General features: G+C 52.8%; 1 protein-coding gene across 1 annotated transcript; it reads right to left on the bottom strand.

The window, feature by feature from the left end:
- Positions 1-350: 350 nt before the first annotated feature.
- On the bottom strand, positions 351-21199 carry NIPSNAP1 (nipsnap homolog 1). Its single transcript, XM_004615528.2, has 10 exons — positions 21051-21199; positions 11046-11173; positions 10850-10895; positions 10510-10604; positions 7471-7541; positions 7219-7359; positions 6538-6569; positions 5991-6085; positions 4293-4376; positions 351-1678 (listed from the first exon to the last, which is right to left on the bottom strand). The coding sequence occupies exons 1-10, from the start codon at positions 21140-21142 to the stop codon at positions 1614-1616; spliced, it is 849 nt and encodes a 282-aa protein (XP_004615585.1). The 5' UTR covers positions 21143-21199; the 3' UTR covers positions 351-1613.
- Between the last annotated feature and the right edge of the window lie 326 nt (positions 21200-21525).

Here is a 21525-nt window from a genome sequence, read left to right on the forward strand (position 1 = left end):
CAGGCAGTTTCCCCCTGGATAGTCACAGGTTTAATGCAGCAGCTGCAATTAGACAGCTTCAAGTATTTTCTGCATATGAACTGGATAAGAGCTAAGAGGTGTAAGAGGGCTCAGACCATCCAGAACCTCTGGTTTGAGGTTCCTATTTATATGGAACTATATGTGCTATCGCCCTGAACTGGTTATTATAGGGTAGTTTTGACCCAGTCAGAAGCTAAAGGCGCCCTCCTGAGCTCAAGACACATGAACCTTCATGGGGCTCAATTGGCCTGATGGAAGCGGGTCTGCTCTGCTCCTTGCTGCCTCTGGCGCCTGCCACATTTTCTTACCATGAAGAAAAGACACCGTACTTTATAGTAAATATTTAATTGGTTCCATCAGCGACCTCAGAACAAGTTTTCCAAAAAGGGTGGCAGAATCAAGTGACCCAGGGGTTTATGAGGTGACAGGGTCAATGAGGAGTCCCTCCCTCCAAAATCACTGACCCTGCACCATACAGTTGGGGACCCTAAGGAATGAGAGCTGGGATTATAGACTGTGAGAGGGAGAAAAGGAATGTGGGGTGACGGAAATTTAGGGCCAGGCCTATAGCTGTGCCTGGAGGACAGGAGACTCTCCCAACACAGAAGTGCTGGAACTTTCCATCCAAGTTCTCGACTTATATTGATAGAACAGATGAACTTCTCTCCATGTCTTTTTGCTTTTATTTTTTTGTCTGTTTGTTTTCTTTTAGGGGAGACACCTAGTGTAGCTCCAGGCTCACACCTGGCTCTGTGCCCAGGGATCAATCCTGTCAGGGTCCTGGAGTCAAAGATGGCGCAGGGAATCAAATCAGTCAGCCATGTGCTGGACAAGTGTACTATCACTCCGTCCCCATCCATGTCTTTTATTAGGAACCCTCCACCAAGTGACTTCTCATCTCTAGCTTCCCAATTTTTTTTTTTTTGGCAGTGCCAGGGATTGAACCCAGGGACCCACACACACAGTGCTCTACCGCTAGGTACATCCCTGGCCATAATACCATATTCTAATTACTGCATCCTAAATCCAGGCTCTGAATTCCAAGTTCTACCTTCTGGGTTCCTGTGCCAGTTTCCTACCCCCACCTCCGTCCTAGTTTATTTTTCAGCCAGTTCGAGACTTTTGCTCAGCAAATGGGTTACTAGCCCAGTGGAAACCAGGGAATTCCTGAGAGCCTGGCCTGGTCTGCCATCCTGCCCTCCCACACACTTCTAACCACCAGTCATGCCTCACTACACTTTGTGCTACGGTCACAGGACAGAGGATTCTGTCATGATAATTAGGGACTGGTGGCTTGGGGATAACGAATCTTAGGAGAAGGAGAAGACAGAAAAGGCTGCTGTTCTTCATTCAGAGAAATTCAAACCTGCTTTTAGCCCAGGGATGGGGGTGAGGGGGGTGGTGGGGGTTTGGGAAGGGTCTATGAAGTCCTCAGAACCCGGACATCATTAGCTCCCCCTTCTCTAAGCTGAGCACTATGAGAGGATGCCCCTGCTCCCAGAGTCCTCCCAGATCTGGGAGACAGAAGGCCTCACAGCTCCTCCGCGTGGGGCTGCCCTGAGGGAGAGGGGGCGGTGGAGGCAGCAGCTGCGTCACTGGAGAGGAGAAATCTTCAAGGGGATCATGATCCGAGACTCCATGTGTCGCACCAGAGGGACTAAGGAGAGAGAAGCAGAGGTCACCCAGGGGCTGCCTTTGAAGGGAGAGGGAGTCAGGAATGCCCAGTCAGGAAAGACCCCACTTCCCTGCTGGGAGGGCCCAGGGCGAAGATTAGATCTCCCAAGTGGGAACTTAGGTGAACTTTATTATTTATTTATTTTTTGCTTTTTGGGTCACACTTGGCGATGCTCTGGGGTTACTTCTGGCTGGGCGATGCTCTGGGGTTACTTCTGGCTGCGCACTCAGGAATTACTCCTGGTGGTGGTTGGGGGACCATATGGGAAGCCAGGGATTGAACCTGGGTTGGCCGAGTACAAGGCAAAACACCCTACCCACTGTATTATCGCTCCGGCCCCTTAGGTGAACTTTAAATAAGGTGAACATTTAAAAAATGTTTTTCAAGGACTGGAGAGATAGTACAGGGGGGAGAGCATTTGCCTTGCATGCACCAGATCCAGGTTTGATCCTGGCAATGTGGACCCTGGAGCCCTGCCAGGAGTGATCACTGAACATAGAGCCAGGAGTAATCCCTTGGCATAGCCAAGTGTGGTACAAAAACTAAAAAATAAAAATAACAACAAAAAAATTTTCTAATAAAAAAATTGGGTGGGGGGCTGGAGTAATAGCACAGCGGGTAGGGCGTTTGCCTTGCACGTGGCCAACCCGGGTTCGATTCCCAGCATCCCATATAGTCCCCCAAGCACCGCCAGGAGTAATTCCTGAGTGCAGAGTTAGGAGTAACCCCTGTGCATCACTGGGTGTGACCCAAAAAAAAGCAAAAAAAAAAAAAATGGGTGACTGACTTGCTTTTCAATTCAGAGAAATTAAAACCTGATTTTAGTACGGGGATGTTCTCCTCCAACACATGACTTTTTGTTTATTAGTTGGGGGTGGAGGCACACCCACCAATACTCAGGTGTTTCTCCTAGCTCTAAACTCAGGAATCACTCCGAGTGGTGCTCTGGGGACCACAGAGGGTGCCACGGATCAAACCCCAGTTGGCCATGTGCAAGGCAAGCATCTTACCCGCTGAATTAGCTCGCCAAGACCTTGAACACATATCTTAATTGCTTGTATCCTTGATTGCATTTTCCACTCTGGAGAAAGCTGTGTTCTCTATTGAACAAGAACTTTCTCTCTCTCCCCTCACATCTTTCTAAAAAAGTTTCAGTAAAAACTACCTTGCTTAAAGAAAAAAAAAGGGGGGGGATCAGAGAGATAGTACCACAGGAAAGAAGCTCGCTTGCCTTGCAAGCAGCTGACCTGGGTTTGATCCCCAGCATCCCAATATTTTCCCCAGCACTGCCAGGAGTGATTCCTCGGTGCAGAGTCACAGGTAACTCCTGAGCACCGTTAGATATGGCCGAAATAACAAAAACCAATTGGGGGCCAGAGTAATAGTACAGTGGTAGGAGGCTTCCCTTGCACACATCTGACCTGGATTTATTCCTTGGCATGGCCGGGGACTGCAACAATAGAATAGCAGGTAGGGCATCTGCCTTACATGTGGCCAACATGGGTTTGATCCTGGCATCCCTTATAGACCACCCTGAACACCGCCAAAGTAATTCCTGAATGCAGAACCAGGAGTAACCACTGAGTATCACCAGATGTAACCCAAAACCTCCTCAAAAGGCCCCAAAACAAACAATCCTTGGCATGGCATATGGCCCCTGGAGCCCTGTGAGAAGTGATCACTGAGCTCAGAGCACAGCAATATGTGATGAAAAAAAAAATGTATATATTTTTTGCTTTTGGGCCATACCTGGCAATGCTTAGTGGTTACTCCTGGCTGTGCTTTCAGAAATAACTCCTAGAAGTGCTCAGGGAACCATGTGGGATGCTGGGGATATAACCCAGGTCTGCCGCGTGCAAGGAAGGCCTCTTACCCACTGTAGTATTTCTCTGTCCCCTGGTATTTTTTTATTTTATATTTTTCTCCACAGGCTAGGGAGATAGCACAGAAGGTTAGGCACATGCCTTGCATGTGGCCAACCCCTGTTACACCCCCAACATTGCATATGGTCTCCTGAGCACCACTGAGAGTGAGCCCTGGGCACAGAGCCCCTGGGTACCACCTGCTGTAGCCCCAAAACCCAATGCCCCCTCCAAAAGTAATTTCACAAATACTAAGACAACACTGAGTTCCAAAATGCACACACACAAACCTAAAACAAAACAGCACGTAAGGCACTTGCCTTGCATGCAGTTCAACCCCCAGCACCTGACTGTGAGCACCACTGGAGATGGAACCAGGCAAGACAGTCCCTCCACCACAGCCAGGTCCCCACCCAGACCCCTACTCATCGGTCTAAGTGTTGTCTTGTTTGTTCAGTTTGGTTTTGGCCACACTTGGCAGTGCTCAGGGTGTACTCCTGGCTCGGCATACGGGGGTCGCTCCTGTTGGGCTTGGAAACTCCTGGCTCTGCACTCAGATAACAATCTGAGGTGTGGAAGCCCAGGGCAGTGCCACCAGGGATGTGCCATCAAGACAGAAACCTGCCCACTATCTGAGTATCCCACCACCAGAGCCAATCAAGTGAGACTGTCTCTCCTGGCACGGGGGAGCCCATCCCTGGGGACCCCAGCCCACCGCCGCCTCGGATGCTCACCTGTATAGTAGACGTTTTGATCCCAGCCCCTCTTCCTCCAGGCAGCGTTTCGAGTCTCCTCCCGAGACTGCAGGTCTTTATAGGCTGTGGAAGATGACAGGCTTGGTGCCCAGGAGCCCAGGATGCTCATGGACCCACACAGGGCCCTGTGCCCACCCCCCCACACGCTGCCCTGTGCCTCTCCCGCCACAGACCCGGGAGCCTCCGACCAACACTGCCCAGGATCTCATCCAATCGATTCATTTGCCGACGACACTCAAGTGTGTATTTCCAGCCCAGAAATGTCCCTTAGGCTCCAGACTCGTAGGAGAACTTAAAAAGCTGGTCTACTCGCCATATCCGCCTGTACTGTCAAATGTAACACTTCAGACTCCCGGAACTTCCAGCCCGCTCCTCCTAAAGTCAGAGTCAGGGACCCACAAGGCAAGGGCCTGGGAGTTCCGGGGTCCTTTTCTGCCCGGCCACCACAGACAATTCATCCGTGTCCTGTGGGATCTACATCCATATGAATGAATCTGTGCACTTCTTGGCGTCCTCCCTGCCACACCTGAGGCTGGGTGCCCACCCTCTCCCACGGGAACTAGTGGAAGCCTCGCCCGATACTTCATTTCCTCTCCAGCTCCCGTGCAAGGTTCTCTCGGCAAAGCACACGGCGGCCGGGCAGCTGATGAGAATATAGTTCAGGGCAGACCAGGCTGCTTAAAATGTGGCAGCAGGATAGTACAGCAGGTAGGGCACTTATCTTGCACGTGTCTGACCCGGGTTCGATTCCAGGAACCCTGAGCACTGCCAGGAGTGAACCTTGTGTGTAGAGCCAGGCGTAAGCCCTGAGCATCACAGGGAATAGCCCAAAACCAAACAGAGTGGTGGCAGGGCCGCAGAGGTGGCTCCAAGGGCTGGCGTGCTTGCTGTGCACATGGGAAGCCCGGGTTCAATTCCCAGAACACCACTGGAAGCAAACTCCTGAACACCAAGTGGGGAGCTGTCCCCAAGTACTGCTGGGTGTGGCCCAGAAAAAAATTAAAGTTGCTGTCCCCTCACCCCACAGCTTGTTAGATAAGTTTCATCTTATCCCCATGGCCTTCAAGGCCCAGCCTGACCTGGCCCACACCCCTCTCCTATTCCACCTCTTCACTCTCTGCCCCACTATACACAATGGCCTTCTTTGTACTCCTCAAAATCTCAAAGGCCTTTCCCAACCCCTGGGCCTTTGAACATGCTACTCCCTTGACTCACAATACAATTCCTTAGCAACTCACAAGTAGCTCCATCTTCTTTCGTGTGTGTCTGTGTGTGTGTATAGAGGGGGTGCAATACCCAGAAAAGCTTGGGGATCACTCTCAATCAGTGCTCAAGGGTCGTTCCCAACAGTCTCAGGGATCAAACATGGCCTCCCGGATGCAGAACAGCCAGTTCAGCTGACCCCTCTCTTTCTTTAGCTGGGCTGACATTTGACTTCCTCAAAGATGTCTTTTTATTTACCAGAACCAATGTAGATTCCCTGGTTCTTCTTCATCTCTCCATGTCTATTATTCATAATAACTTGAAATCGCCTTGCTTGTTAGTTTGCCTCTGAAGAACTATTTCTCTGTTAAAACATAAGCTCCCCAAGGACATTACTGTTGTCTCACTGTAAATGCAGAGAGTGGAGAGGCAACCACGAGGGTGAGGGGGCCGCGGGTGGTGGGGGGCGCCTACCCCAGAGATGGTGCACCACGTAGAGCTCTCCTATCTGCGAGAAGAAGCCGCCCACCGCCTCCTGGTTCTCCTGCCGATACTTGATAGCCCGAGCCCTGGGGATGGCAGATAAATGTGAGGCAGTGGCCAGGGAGGAAGGTGTCCCCTAGATGATCCCTCGGGGATAGTGCACCCAGCTCTCTGAGAGGGCCAGGGATGGATGAAGGCTCCAGCACAGGAGCCCAATAGGTGGTTTCCCAAAACTAAGTGATACCGCCCCCTAGCGACGCTGGGGAAAAAAAAACACATAAAAAACATAAGTAGCCTCTGGTGCCATGGGGATCAGAATTTGCTTGTTCCCTTAAAGATGGTAGATTTCCAGAGGGCACAGTGATTCTTTTTCTGGAAAAGGGAGGTAGGCTAGTTATAATGCAGAACCTCTGTGCTAGAAAATCGTTCCTTCTGGCCCGGAGCCCTCACCTGGAGGGATGGGGGCAAAGAATGCTCGCTCCCTCCCAGAAGGTCCTGCAAAAGGGGACCCCCCCAAAACCTTGGTACTGTCACTCACCAGTTGTTCCCCCATTCGATCATGGTTCCTGGCTGAAAGAGAATAAGAAGGAGGAGAAGAATGAGCCTTAAACTCACAAGTCCCAGCGCCACACCTGAGTAAGAGAGATGGGGAACCACCAGGTGTCCCCAGCTCTGGGAGCTGCTGGACCTCCTCGGAGCTGGAGGGTGTTTCCCACCCAAACCTGCATGTGCCCAAGGGGACAGTGCATTCACACTTCAGTTCTGCTTTTGGTTATTTTCAGGGGGAAGGGTTGGGCCACACTCGGCAGTAATGGAGGACCATACGCAGTGCCAGGGATCAAATCAAGGTCACTGAACAGAGGTTGGCAGCACGCAAGACAAATGCTTTTTCTTTTCTTACTTTTGGGCCACATCCAGCAATGCTCAGGAGTTACTCCTGGCTCTGCACTCAGGAATTACTCCTGGCGGAGCTTAGAGGACCATAGGGATGCCAGGGAGAGAACCCGGGTCGGCCTTGTGCAAGGCAAACGCCCTACCCGCTGTACTATGGCTCCGGCCCCTAGACAAATGCTTTAATCTTGTACTATCTCTCCGGCCCACACATGAGTCCTGAGTCTACAAAGAGAGACCAGAAGCCCCAGTTCAGGGATGTGGGTGCTGGGGTACCAGGCCGCCCACCTCTGGGGAACCTGCAGTGAGAAGAATGGGAGGGAGGCACCTTCAGCTTGTATGTCCTCAGCTCATAGATGTTGGGGCCTGCCCTGGGCTGGGGTTCGTTCCAGAAGCTGAACTCGAGGAGCATCTGGTTTCTCCTTGACAGCAGCATCCGGCTCCGCTCCTTCCGGAACTCTAGGTACTCCTGTGGGCATGGTGGTCAGGAGACGGTCACTGGCAGGGCCCCCACTGGGATCCCGGGGAGTGCTGGGCTAGAGCCCATCCCAGAGAGGCTGGCTGAGCAGGAGGGATTTACCTTGTTGTTTTTCAGCTTGTTCATGCAGTCCATGAGGGCTGGGTAACCGCCTGAGAAGCGCCACAGGTGCACTGTTGGGGTGAGGGGGGACCACAAGAGGACAAGAGGCACACATCAGGGACTGAAGCAACACTACAGCACAGAGGGCATTTGCCTTGCACACAGCTGACCCAGGTTCAATTTCCAGCATCCTATACGATACCCCAAGCACTGCCAAGAGTGATTCCTGAGCACAGAGCCAGAAGGAACCCCTGAGCATCACCCGTGGCCCCAAAACAAAAATAAATAAAGAGGTACACATCAGGGCAGTGCCAGGACTCTGCCCACTTATTCCAACACTGCCTTGTGTGCAAGGGGTGTCGCCACTCTGGGTCCCTGCTGCACTAAGCATCTCTGAGGTCTCCTTGCCTCAATGACGGCCAATGCCAGGTCCAGGGAACTGCCAGCCTAAAGCCCAAAGGCCAAGGATTGTGAGCCAGCTCTTCCAGGGACCTTTGACCACCCCTCCACCCACCCCAACTCAGGCATCAATGTTCTTTCTCATCTGAAAAATGGAAACAATGGTCCCCACCACCTTTCTTTAAATCACAAAAGCAGGATCAGATTTTCCCAAGGAGCAGCAGAAGCCATTAAACTGATCACCAAGGGGCTGGGGATGTGGCTCAAGTGATAAGAACTTTGCATGTGCAAGGCACTAGGTTTGCTCCCTTGGCACTGCATGCCTATCTTGCAGCACCACCAGGTGTGGCACTGGTAGCCTCCAGCACCGCTGGGAACATCCCAGGGTCCTGGGCCAACATCCCTGGAAAAACAACAACATCAGAAAAGGCTCAGCAGGCTGTGGGGACAGGCTAGACCAACGGGGAGGGCAGTTCTGGTAAGATGAATGGAGGATTTCAACATAGTGAATTGAAAAAGAAACCAAGGGTCAAGGAGCGTGTTCAAGGCTTGCATGGAGGACGCCAGAGCCGACCTCAGTACCACATCTCTCCTTGAGCACCACCAGTAGCCACCCCTGAGCAATGAGCCAGGAACTCCTGAGCACCACCGCTGTGGCCCAGAAAGAAAAGAAGCCTCGGAATAGAACAGTATGGATGACTCACTGCCACATGTACTCGGGGTGAAGGGCCATCCGGAGACTTCATTTACCAACAGAAGCTGGGAAAGGCAAGAATAGATTCTCTCCTCTAGCCTTTGCTGAGATCACAGCCCAGCCAACATCCTGATTTCACACTTCAACTCCAGGGCACTGGGATGTGGCTCCAGTGGAAGGGGACTTGCCTCACATGGTCGTGGGTTCAAGTCCTGGCACATGACCCCAAAGCACCACTGAGAGCAACCCCCAAACACCAAGCTAGGTATAGTACCCAAACCAACCACAGAAGACAACATTTAGCTCTAGAGCTTCAGAGAATATGTTGCTTTTTTGGTTTTAGGACCACAGTCTGAGATACTGAGGGAAATACAATGTACAGGACTGAACCTGGGGCTCTGGCACACGAAATACTCAAGTCCAGTCCTTTGGGCCACCTCTATCGCCCCATGTCTATTGTCTTAAATCACCCAGTTTATACGATTCTCCTGTGACAGCCCTAGGACAATATTACACCTACCACTGGTGAAAATTGTTCATTGTGTCAGGAAACAGTCGTGTGGCCAGGTACATCCGGGAGCACCCTGCACATGTAGGAGCCCTGGATCCAATCCTGGGTACTGCATGGTCCCTGAGCACCCCTGGGTGTATCCCCAAAAATATACAGTAATGAAAATAAGGGAAATACTAAAGAGACAAGCTGAAGACTTTTCTCATTGATGTATCACTCTCTTAAAGTGATCAAGGGACTCTAGTTGCAGATCACTGATTTTTTCCCCCAATTTAAAGACATGCTAAGGCTGCTGAAGAAATAGGCTAGTGAGGAGCAGTGATTTCCCTGTTTCTGGCAGCGATCAAGAGAGGAATTCTAGGGGCTGGTGTGATAGCACAGCGGGTAGGGTGTTTGCCTTGCATACGGCCAACCCAGGTTTGATTCCCAGCATCCCATATGGTCCCCTGAGCACCGCCAGGGGTAATTCCTGAATGCAAAGCCAGGAGTAACCACTGTGCATCGCTGGGCGTGACCCAAAAAGCAAAAAAAAAAAGAGAGAAAGAGAGGAATTCTAGGGGCTGGAGCAATACACAGGGTAAGGCTTTTGCCTTACACAAGCCTGACCCGTGTTCGATCCCCAGCATCCCATAAGGTCCCCTGTACACCACTAGGAGTGATTCCTGACTGCAGAGCCAGGAGTAAGCCCTGAGCATTGCCCGGCATGGCCCAAAAACCAAAACAAGAGAGAAATTCTAGCAGGAAGCTTCAGGAACACTCCCTGCAGTACTCAGTCTGAATCAACAATGTTAAATTGTTGATTTTTTTCTTTGGCACGGGTGGCAAAGAAAGGCAGAAGGCCACCTCGCCAGAATTCACCAAGTACCTAGGAAGACAGGCAAGTTCAGGAAAGGGTAGACACTCAGGGCTTGAAAAAGGTAAGTCCTAGGGTTGGGGAGTAAAGGGAAGTGTCTGGCCCAGTTGGGGTGGAGGGAATCTGAAAGGACCTCCAGGGACAGGGGGAGATGATCTAGCAAAGTGAAAGAGGAATAGACGAGTGAGCCAGGTAAAGCGAGCAAGGGTGAGTGAATGCATTAGGCAGGGCCGAAGACAGAGTACATCGAGTAAGACACTTGCCTCAAATGTGACCACCCCTGGTTCAAATCCCCAGTACCACATACAGTCCCCAACACCAGGGCTCACTCCTGAGCACTGAGGCAAGAATAAGCCCTGAGCACTGCTGGGGTACAGTCCAACCCTGCGCTTCCACCAAAAAAGAAAAAAAAAAAGCACCAGGCAGAGAAAAACAGCACAGATCCCCCCAGCCTGGGATCCAGCACGAAACAAGGAGGCCATGGAGACTGAGGCTGGCAGCAGGGCAGGGCCCAAGGAGATGACAAGGGGGGCATGTCGCTCAGAGGCGTCTGTGATGGGGAGGAGTGCTGGAGCACCTCACCTGCCTGGTCCTGCTCCCCGTACCACGTGTTCCAGTTGCCCACGAGCGAGCAGGGGTAGTCCTCGTCCAGGTGGAGCTTGGGCAGCACCGCCTCCCTGGAGAAGGGGCAGAGAGAGCGATGGCTTGCACCAGAGCCACGGGCCTCCGCAGAGAAGGGCTTCCGACATGGACCCCCGAGGACCTCGGTCCCTCCCTTTCTCAGAGGCAGAGGCTGGACAGGCCTCCTCAGGGCCGGCAGCTCTGCTGTCTCCAGCCCCTGGATTTCTGCCAGGGTAAAGGGGCTGGGTTGGTGCCTCCCCCAGGTGGGAGCTGAGACAAGCGGACGGAACAGCATGCTCACGTGAGGTTGTTGTAGGCATCCAGACACTCGGGCTTCACGTTGTGAACTGTAAGACAGGGCAGAGGCAGAGAGATGAAGCGGGGTGGGGGGGAGTGGGGGTGTCTGTGGGGAGCTGGGGCAGGGAGACCCCAGGACAGTGGCAATGTCCCAACACCCTCCCCTCTCCCGCAGAGGCCCGGGGTGGGCGGTCACTCACACTGGATCTTGTAGAGGTTGCTGGTCTCCTTCTTAGACAGCAGCGTGGAGTGGGCATCCTTCCGGGGATCCACCTTGTGGACAAAGAGGGAGCGGAACCAGCTGCCTTCATTGTCCTTAGAATAGAAGCTGTGGGACAGAGGCAGTCAGGGGGACAGGCCAGGGCAGGGGGAGTGCTGGCTCCTCCAAAGACCCAGAAGGCCTGCTCCCCCAGGTTGAGTGACCCACATTTCTGGGAACGGGGCCATGGAATCCAGGAAATGAAACAGACTAGAAGTCAGTGCTGCAGACATGGTCCCTGGCTGTGCCTCTGCTGCCCTTTACAGGGCCACAGGGAGCCAGGAGGGCTGCCAGCCCCACGCCCACCTCGCCAGCCTCCCTGCCTTTGTCCCCTTCCAATGGGTCCTCTGTGTGGGCCAGCAAACTACAACTCCCTGCCTGAGCATCCACCTCAAGGCCACCTTGCCTTGGGCTGGGAAGAGCCTCAAAGGGCTGGAGCACACGCACTGCACGTTGGAGCCTCAGGTTCAAGCCCCGGCACTACCTCAGAGCACCAAGCTCCCCCTTGAACACAGGTTCTTTGGGGGGGGCGGGGGAGGGGCCACACCCAGTGGTACTCAGGGCTTCCTCCTGACTGTGCTCAGGAGACCTATGCAGTGACGGGGATCGAACGCATGATGAAGGTTGCACGGTCAGTGCCAAAGCTGCAGCACTAACCCCCCGGGCCCCAATGCAGGTTCTCTACTCTCTTAATGCTCGCTTCACAATGCCTGTCTACTGCCTGCCCCAGTGCTCACCACCCTCCACCTGGGTCTCTTTCTGGCCCCCAAAAAGGGGGTCTGTCCTTGAGGAGATCATAGTCTAGTGGAAGAAATCAGTTGTGGGGCTGGAGCGATAGCACAGCAGGTAGGGCATTTGCCTTGCATGTGGCCGACCCGGGTTCGATTCCCAGCATCCCACATGGTCCCCTGAGCACCGCCAGGAGTAATTCCTGAGTGCTTGAGCCAAGAGTAACCCCGATGCATTGTCGGGTGTGACCCAAAAAGCAAAAACAGAATAAGTAAAAGAAACCAGCCTAGGTACATTTGGGGTATCAACCTCATGTGATAAAGACAGGGAGGGAGAGTGGGTACAAAGCAGAGCAAGGTAAGACAGAGTCATTCAATGGTACTTGACAAATACCTGTCCAGTGCAGCCCTTCAGGGCACTGTAGAAATGAGTGAATGAATGAATGAATGATGAATGAACGCTGGGTGTGTGCTTTGTTCATAGCATGGAGACAAACCAGCAGGTCCTGCCCTCGAGGCCCAGCAGAAATACAGCAGGAACAGAGCTAGTTTCCAGTCTGCTGCAGCAGCAAACCTGATTTCACAAATCTTAAGGCAGCTTGCAGCCAAGGCTGAAAAGTATCCTGCTGGTTCTTCATCAGGGGGCCATCCTGGCAAGCCCACGTCCCCCCAGCAGGGTGGATCCTGGGTAACAGTAAGTCCTCTCCCTTTTCAAGCCTTTTCGGTGATGAAAATAAATGTGTTCTATCTAAGTATTATTACTTCTTCCAAAATATGAAGTAGACACCGGGACTGATAAAATGGGAAAACGCAGGCAGAACAATAGCCCTCGGCGGGGAGGGCATTGCTTGCTGTATACACGGCTGAAGAGGGAGTAAGCCTGAGCACTGTGAGGTGTGCCCCTCCTCCTCCCCAAAATAAGAAAAATGAAAAGATATATGCTGAGCCAGAAAGATGGCGTAAAGGGCTGAAGCACATATCTGGCATGCGAGAGGCTTGATGCCCAGCACTGCATGGTCCCCTGAGTACTGTTGGGAGTGACTCCCAGGCACCAAGCCAGGCTTGCCATAAACACTGCTGGGAGTGGCCCAAAGTGAAAAGTCAGTCAAAATTTTAAAATGCATCTTAGGGGCTGGAGTGATAGTACAGCGGGTAGGGCATTAGCCTTGCAACAGCCAGCCCAGGCTCGACCCCCAGCATCCCATATGGTTACGCCAGCCCCACCAGAAATCATCCCTGAGCACAGAGCCAGGACTAACTCCTGAGCACTGACAGGTCTGGTCCCTATATATATAAAAGCATCTTAAAGCAGTGATACAGAGGTAGGTGGAATGGTACAAGGTTCAGGTGCTAGCCTGGCATCCCATTCACCCTGGTTCAATCCCCAGCACCACTTATGGTCCCTGAGCAATGCCAGGGGTCACTGTACGCACAGAGACAGGAGTAGCTCCCGAGTGCCTTCTGGGGAGAACAAAAAACATAAACAAAGGAAAAAAAGATTTTGCGGCTGGAAAGGGTACAGGGTATAAAGTGCTTGCCTTGCACGCTTCCGCCTCAACCCTGGTCTGAAACCCTGTCACCACATATGGTCCCCTGAGGACAGTGAGGGGCCACTCCTAAGCCAAGAGTCAGGAAAAGACCTTGAGCATCCATAGGATATGACCCCCAAACAAACAAACAAACAAACAAACAAGGGTAATTCTCAACCCACGGGCAGTGTGGCCTGTGAAATTTTTGAACCGGAATTAGGGAATCTTGCTCTAGAGGCCATTCACCAAGGGCGCAGTCTGGCTAGGGATCCCTGACCCACTTTTCTAGCAGTAGATCCTGAGCACTCGTATCATGGTGCTGATTCTATTAGTGCCCTCCAGCAGTGCTCAGGGAACGACTTCCGGCCTGGCACAGGGGAGACCATGCAGTGCTGGGGACGGAAACCAGGGTTCCTGGATCCACCGCAGATGCTCCCGCTCTCTGACCTCTCCCGGGCCCTGTGTCCTCACGTTCAAGATGAGAAAATAGAAGGTCGGGAAGTTGAAGGGGCTTGTCCGAGGTCACTTTGGAACGAAAACCAAGAATCAACCCAGAGCTCTTCCCTCCAGATCCAGACCCCCCTCAAGTGGGGCAGCAAATTGGGGAGCCTCAGACAGATATGGAGCAGGACCGGGGGGTTCCACAAAGCCACACCGGCAGAGGGACCTGACCTCGGGCTAGAAGGTAGAGGGGCTGCCTCTCCTGGGAGGGAAGGGGGCAGGGAGCAAGTGCCTCCCACTATTTGTGAATCAAGACCTTTGCTCCAGAACCGGGACTTGAGTCACTTATTAACATCAGTACTGACCAAGACAAACAGCCGAGCGGCCAGCCCTGAGAGAGTCTTGTGGGGGGCGGGGGGCAGTGTCCTAGGGCCAATGTGCAGGGCGTGGGGTCCAGGAGTTCACAGAGGTTCCCGTCTCCTTCTGTCCCTATACCCCCAACCCCTACTCTACTCATTCATGACTATGGGTCTTGGTTCCCCAGATATAAAATGAACAGGGTAGAATTGCCTCTCTAAAGATGTCGCCTATAGGGGGCTGGGGTGATAGCACAGCGGGAAGGGTGTTTGCCTTGCATGCGGCTGACCCGGGTTTGATTCCCAGCATCCCATATGGTCCCCTGAGCACCGCCAGGATGAGTAACCCCTGTGCATCGCCGGGTGTGACCCAAAAAACAAACAAAAAACAAACAAACAAACAAAAGATGTCTGTCGCCTATAGAACCAGAGAGACAGTACAGCAGGTAGGGTGCTTGCCTTGTACACAGCTGACCTAGTCCAATCTCTAGCACGGAGCTGGGAGTTAAGTCCTGAGCATCGCCAAGTGGGGTCCAAATCTAAGCCATAACAAAGATACCTCCTCGAGGTAAAATTCAAGAAGCAGGACCCGAGAGATCGTTTCAATGACTGAGCACCTGCTCTGCATGCAGGAGGCCCAGGTCCGAACCCTGGCACAGCATGGTCCCCCAAAATTTACAGAAACACAGACCTGGGAATAGCCCGAATACTGCCCTCACCCCCACCCCACCCCAAAATAAAATCCACAAAGAACCTATGCTAAAACTCCAGGGGAGGGTCTGAACTTGGAGGCTGCATTTCTAGGCCTCATTTTCATGAGCCAGAGTTTCTCTTTCTTAGTGAAACACCCCCCACCCCTGGACTAGAGCCATAGCACAGCGGGTAGGACTTTTACCGTGCACACCTCTCGGAGAGCCTGGTAAGCTACCAAGAATATCCCATCCGCACAGCAGAGCCTGGCAAGGTACCCATGGCGTATTCGATATGCCAAAAATAGTAACAACAAGTCTCACAATGGAGATGGACGTTACTGGTGCCTGCTCGAGCAAATTGAACAACGGGATGATAGTGCTACAGTGAAACCCCACTGCCCCACCCTCACCCTGCTCTTGTTCCTTCCATCCTTCTCTAACACACTGCTCAGGTTTCTGCTTCTTTGGGGCCCTGCTTCTTGCCGCCCCATGAGGACAGGGATCGTGTCTGTTTCGGTGTATTCCTACTATCCTCCTACAGTCCCAAAGCTTACAGAGTGCAGAGCACATGGCATATGTGTTTCGGATATGAATGAAAGAGGGGTGGGGGACTGAGACAGCTGCAGGAAGATAAGGGAGCTGGAAGGGAAGGGCGAGGCAGATGGAGCAAAGAACTGGGGCACCAGGTTTTTAGAGTTTTGTTTTGGAGCCACCCCTGCTGATGCTCAGGGCACCAGGAGGTATGCGGATGGAACCAGGGTCGTTTATGTGCAAGGTTTGATCCATGATGCCTTAACCCCTGGTATGATCTCCTAGGAGTAGCCTCTGAGCGCTGAGGAATAAGAAAGAGAGCTGAAAGGCAAGAAAGGATAGAAGCCTGGGCTTTGGCTCGGAGTGTGACCTCGAGACTCAGGGACTCATTTCATGCCCACCAGCAGCAGGGCTCATGCCTAAGGTATGGGTTCTAACCCCACGTCAGCTTCAGGCCGGCAAGAGGCCAGCCAGTGCAGCTCACATCTTTTTTTTTTTTTTTGCTTTTTGGGTCACACCCAGCGATGCAGACAGGGCACATGCACTCAGGAATTACACCTGGCAGTGCTCAGGGGACCATCTGGGATGCTGGGAATCAAACCCAGGTCAGCCGCGTGCAAGGCAAACTTCCTACCCACTGTGCTATCACTCCAGCCCCGCAGCTCACATCTTGAGGTTCCTAACTGACTTGTGATTTCCCAGCTCCCAGCTCCTACTCTTCCCCTGTTGTTCTTTTCAATATGCGCCACTCCTCCCCCCTCCACTTTTATAAAACACGGTATTATGAAGCTATTGCTCTGCTCAAGAGTCTTCCAGGGCTTGGGCTGGAATGACAGTAGAGGGCACAGGACCCTTGCCTTCCACGGGGCTGACCCAAGTTCAATCCCTGGCACCATATACTCCCTCTACCAATGGGTCTCAAAACCCAGAGCATCGATATCACCTGGGAACTAGAAGTTAGAAATTCTCCAGCTCCAGGGGCTGGAGCAATAGCACAGTGGGTAGGGCATTTGCCTTGACGCGGCCGATGCGGGTTCGAATCCCAGCATCCCATATACTCCCCTGAGCACCGCCAGGAGTAATTCCTGAGTGCAGAGCCAGGAGTAACACCTGTGCATTGCCGGGTGTGACCCAAAAAAAAAAAAAAAAAAGGAAAGAAATTCTCTAGCTCCAGGGTCTGGAGAGATAGTGCAGGGGATAGGGCGCTTGTCTTGCATGAGGCCAACCCAGGTTCCATATGGTCCCCCAGGAGTGATTCTGAGTGCAGAGCCAAAAGCCGTAACCCCTGAACACTGCCAGGTGTGGTCAAAAAAGAAAGGAAAAAAAAGAAATTAATTCTCCAGCTCCATCCCAGACCTACTCAGAGAAACTCTCAGGGCAGGCTCAGAATCTGGCTTGTAACGAGCCTATCTGGAGACTGTGAGGGTCTTTGCCTTGAGAGGCGTCCCCAATTTCACTCCCCCCAGCACCATGACATCTCAATAAATCACCCCCAAGACAAAAATGCTGGTGTCTAAACCTTACATAGAACGCCTCTTGTCAGAGCTGGAGAGATAGTACAGCGGGTAAGGCCCTTGCCTTGCATGCACCTGACCTGGGTTAGACACCCAGCACTGCATATGGTCCCCCAAACACTGCCAGGAGTGATCTCTGAGCACAGAGCAAGGAGTATGTCCTGAATACCACCGGGTGTGGCCCCCATCTTAAAAAAAAAAAAACCTGAAAGATGGACTTTTGAAGCAGGGGAGATAGTACAGAGGTTAAGGTGCTTACCTTCTATGCTGTCACCCCCAAACTGATCCCCTCACCACATACGGTCCTTCTAAGCATTGCCAGGAGGGATTCCTGAGCACAGAGCCAAGTAGTCCTGAGCACTGCCAAGTGTCACTCCAAGACAAAAACAAAACACATGAAAGCCTATGCCTTCAAAAAGAATATGAGGCAATGACTCAAAGGGCTGGAGTAGCCACTGTGCATGCAGGTTCAATCCCCGGCACCACAAAGCCCCCAAAGCACCTCCAGGTGTGGCCCCCAAGAAACAAAGCAAATCAGAACACAACTGGATCCAATCTAATGAGAGTGGATCCAATCTAATTGCCCCCCACCGGACTGGTCCAGACCCTTCCACACCGGCATGGATTCCCCTTCGGGTCAATCAGAGCATCGTTTACCTACGAGAGTATCTTGTCTCCACAGCCACATGGGAGGTCACTAAAGTCCTTCCATTCCCCCCACCCCCACCCTAGCACAGATCTTGCAGCATGTGAGTTTCTCAGTAAATATTTGACACAGGTGACCCACGTCCAGCAGATGACACACTTGCACTCACCATAGGGATCAATAGTCTGATGCTTCCCCACATGAAACTGCCCCAGAATCTTCTACACCTATATGCCAGAAAGCTCAATTCCATATGCTAGGAAATTTGGCTATAGGCATGTTCTCAAACACACTTCTAGTAGTTGGCTGCCATTAGAAAGAGGCCACATTTCTGTTTATTGTTCCAGAATTTTTTGTCTTTTTTTTTGGGGGGGGAAAGAGGTGGTGTGCGAGTGACACCCAACTGTGCTCAGGAATCACTCTTGGCAGTGCTTGGGAGACCACATGGGGTGCCAAGGATTAAACCCAGGTCAGCTCCATGCAAGGAAAGTGCCTTACCTTTTGTACTACTATCTCTCTGGCCCCGAAACTTTGGAAAAACACTAGAAAAATGAAAATGTTTTTCCACACTGTTGATGCAGCTGTTGACTGAGCACTTACTATGTGCTGAGAAACAATCTTTACAATATGCTTTCAAGAAAAACGAGGCTAATGAGCTGCGAAGATAGCTCAGTGGGCTAGAGCACATGCTATACATGTAGGAAGTCAGTATTCAATCCCTGGCAACAAGCCCTACCTGCTGTACCACAGCTCCCAACCTGGAAATAATTCTTGTGTGTAGAGCCAGGAGTAAGCCCTAAGCACCGCCGAGTACAGCCCAAAAATAAGGGAAAAAAAAAAAAGAGGCACTGGAGAGTACAGAGGGTGGGATGTTTGCCTTGCATGCGATTGACATGGGGTCAATCCCCAGCCTGAATGGTATGGTTCCCTGAATACCATTAGGAGTGATTCCCTGGGGCTGGAGCAATAGCACAGAGTGTAGGGTGCTTGCCTTGCATGCGGCCAACCCGGGTTCGAATCCCAGCATCCCATATGGTCCCCCGAGCACCGCCAGGAGTGATTCCTGAGTGCATGAGCCAGAAGTAACCCCTGTGCATCGCACAGAAAAAAAAAAAAAAAGAAGTGATTCCCTGAGTGCAGAGCCATGATTAAGGCCTGAGCACCACCAGGTTGGCCCAAAAATTTAAAAAAAAAAAAAAAAAGGAAGAGAACGTGAGAAAGAGAGAGGTGAGAAAAGGAAAGAAAAAATGAAGCTCAGAGACACTCCATGACTGAATCAAGAGGCCAAAGATAGTACAATAGGTAAGGTACTTGCCTTTCACACAGATTCGATCCCCAGCCAAACATACATTCAGGAGTGATTCCTGAGTGTAACCCTGAGAGCCGCCCGGTGTGGCCCAAAAATCAAGGGGGTGGGGGAAGAAGAACCATAACTGAATCCAGGGAAACGAATCAATGGCCCCCAAGCCTGAGGCCAGGAGAGCTAGCTGCAGCTGGCCCACTGAGTCCAGAGAGAGAGATGGGGGATGGAGCTGGGGGAGGGGATGCTCCCAGGTACCCCGGGTGGAGTGAGAGGATGCTTCAAAGCTATTCCTGTGGGACATGATAGTTATTGATCCAAGTGCCTTCGCAGGGGTGCTCCTGAACAAAGGAAACCCCAGGCTCCCAAGGCTGTTCGAGTACAAGAGCAACAGCGGGCCACCTCCACATCCCACAGCGCATCTGTGCCTCTGGATATTTACTACATAAACAGTTCTCTCTCTCTCTTTTTTTTTTTTTTTTTGCTTTTTGGGTCACACCCGGCGATGCACAGGGGTTACTCCCGGCTCTGCACTCAGGAATTACTCCTGGCGGTGCTCGGGGGACCATATGGGATGCTGGGAATCGAACCCGGGTTGGCTGCGTGCAAGGCAAATGCCCTACCCGCTGTGTTATCGCTCCAGCCCCCTACATGAACAGTTCTATCTCCAATCACTTCTATACCCCTGGGAAAGCAAGGTCCTATCACCAGCTTCAATGTCTCTCCCTCTGGAAAACAGAGGCCAGTAGAAGGTGGTCTCCCAAAGACCTTCCAGCCTGCTCTCACAGGGGATCACACAGAAACTGATGGAAAAACAGGTTTGGATAGGGACAAATGAGAGACTCCTGACATCAACCTTACTAATCCTCAACAACTCCATCACGCACATCCTATCTTATCAATCAAGAAGCTTCAAGAGACCCAATGACTCATGTAAGAAGATCACCTTAGTAAGAAAAGTGTGGGGCTGGAGTGGTAATACAGTGGGAGGGTGTTTGTCCTGCATGTGGCTGACCCAGGTTTGATCCCTGGCACCCCACACGGTTTCCCGAGCCTGCCAGGAGTTAATCCTGAGCCAGGGGTGAGCCCTGAGCACGGCTGGGTGTGGTCAAGAAAAAAGGCAGGCAGGCCAGCTGGCCAGCCAATTTAAGATCTGCTGGTGCAAGGCAAACTCAAGGTTCTTTCCATAATATCAACTTTCTTACCAGCAACCAGAGTTAGGGGCACAAGCCCCCAATCACACCCCTCTTAACTTCCTGTAGCAAGGTCTCCTGCAGCTTCCTGTCTGCTCTACACCTGGGCAGGGAAGACCCCCCTTCTTCCTTTCTACAGGTGGGGTGAACCAGTGTCCCCACTTTTTTGCTATGTGATCTGAAGCATACACTGTCCTGAGCCCTAGACCAGGGGCTGATGAAAGAGAAAAATGCAGTGACAATGCAGTGAGGGAGACAGGCGAGCAACCTAAGTGTTCAGAATGATAAGTGCAGAGATGGGGGAAGTTCAGGGCTCCGGAGACACAGGCAGGAGGGGAAACTTCTCAGCCCTCGGCACAAGCAAAAGCCCAGGTGAATACAAGGCCCAGCCGGCCTCCACTCCCAAAAGGCCACCAGTTGTGGTGCAAAGAGCACAAGGTGTCTGTGGAGACCTGGGTTTTGACCCAGTACGTGGGACAGCGGCAGAGTGACCTTCAGACACTCCCATCCCTCCTCGGGCCTCCTGTGCCCCACCTGTACTGTTGAGAGCTGGGGGAGCAAAGGATCCGTGCAGACATAGCCCTACGCGATCCCCTGCAGACCCCCCTTCCCCTCCTCTGTGCTCCCCTGTCCATCCAACTCTCTTACCCCCAGAACTTCCCAAGGGAGAGACGTGCCTCCTAGAAGCCCCGGTGGGCACTATCCTAACAATTACCACAAAGGCCTGCAGACGGAGCCCCCATTCCTGCCTTTCCTCTGCTCCCACACCCACCCTTGGGCCCAGGATCTGCCCCTCCCACTCACCCCATCTCTTAATCTCCGCCTAGGGCCAGAAACCGCCTAGGTGCAAGACCCTGCCCCTTTTTCCCATCTCCCCCAGGCGCTCTCCCCAGGGCCTCTGATCTTACCCCCGGCTCTAACCTCTAGATTCCAAGCCAGAACCCCGGCCACCAGGTTAGAACTCTGCCCTTGCAAAGCGAACCCCGCGCGCACCCCCAGTCCGGTAGGGCTCTCACCGCGCCGCCGTCACGGCATCCCCAGCGCGGGGCCCCGGACCCCCCAGCAGCCGCCGCGCCGCCGCAGAGATGCTGCACAGCCGCGGAGCCATGTTGGAGCAGCGCAGGTTGGAGGGAAGCCCCGCCCCCGAACCCGGCGGCGGAGGCGGGACGCGGGGAGCCCCGCCCCGAACCCGGCGGCGGAGGTGGACGTGGAAGCCCCGCCCTCGGGCCCTCGGCGGAGGTGGGCCTGGTAAGCCCCGCCCCGAACTGAGGGGCGGGGCGTGATGGAGCCCCGCCCCCTCCGCCCGCCGCGGCTTTCAGTGGGTGCATGTGGTCCTGGTGCATCATCCTCCACAGAGGCTAAAGCGAAACTTCGCGCTCTTGTACTCTAAGCCCCTGCGGCTGAGCAACTGACTTACTGCTAATTTGAGCTCGCCCCCTGCCCACCCTGGGCCTCTGTGTCCATCTTGGTTAACTGGGAACTCTGAACAAT

The sequence above is a fragment of the Sorex araneus genome, chromosome 9 (genome assembly GCF_027595985.1).
Source record: "Sorex araneus isolate mSorAra2 chromosome 9, mSorAra2.pri, whole genome shotgun sequence".
Taxonomy (NCBI): Eukaryota; Metazoa; Chordata; class Mammalia; order Eulipotyphla; family Soricidae; genus Sorex; species Sorex araneus.

Bases quoted from the DNA above. Each gene is read 5' to 3' on its own strand.
- NIPSNAP1 (XM_004615528.2), bottom strand. From the start codon at position 21,142: ATGGCTCCGCGGCTGTGCAGCATCTCTGCGGCGGCGCGGCGGCTGCTG. The intron at 6,570-7,218 runs GTGCCTCCCTCC...ATTCTCTTTCAG, and splicing joins TGAGGACATACAAGCTGAAG to CCAGGAACCATGATCGAATG. The intron at 4,377-5,990 runs GTAGGCGCCCCC...CATCTTCCACAG, and splicing joins CGTGGTGCACCATCTCTGGG to CCTATAAAGACCTGCAGTCT.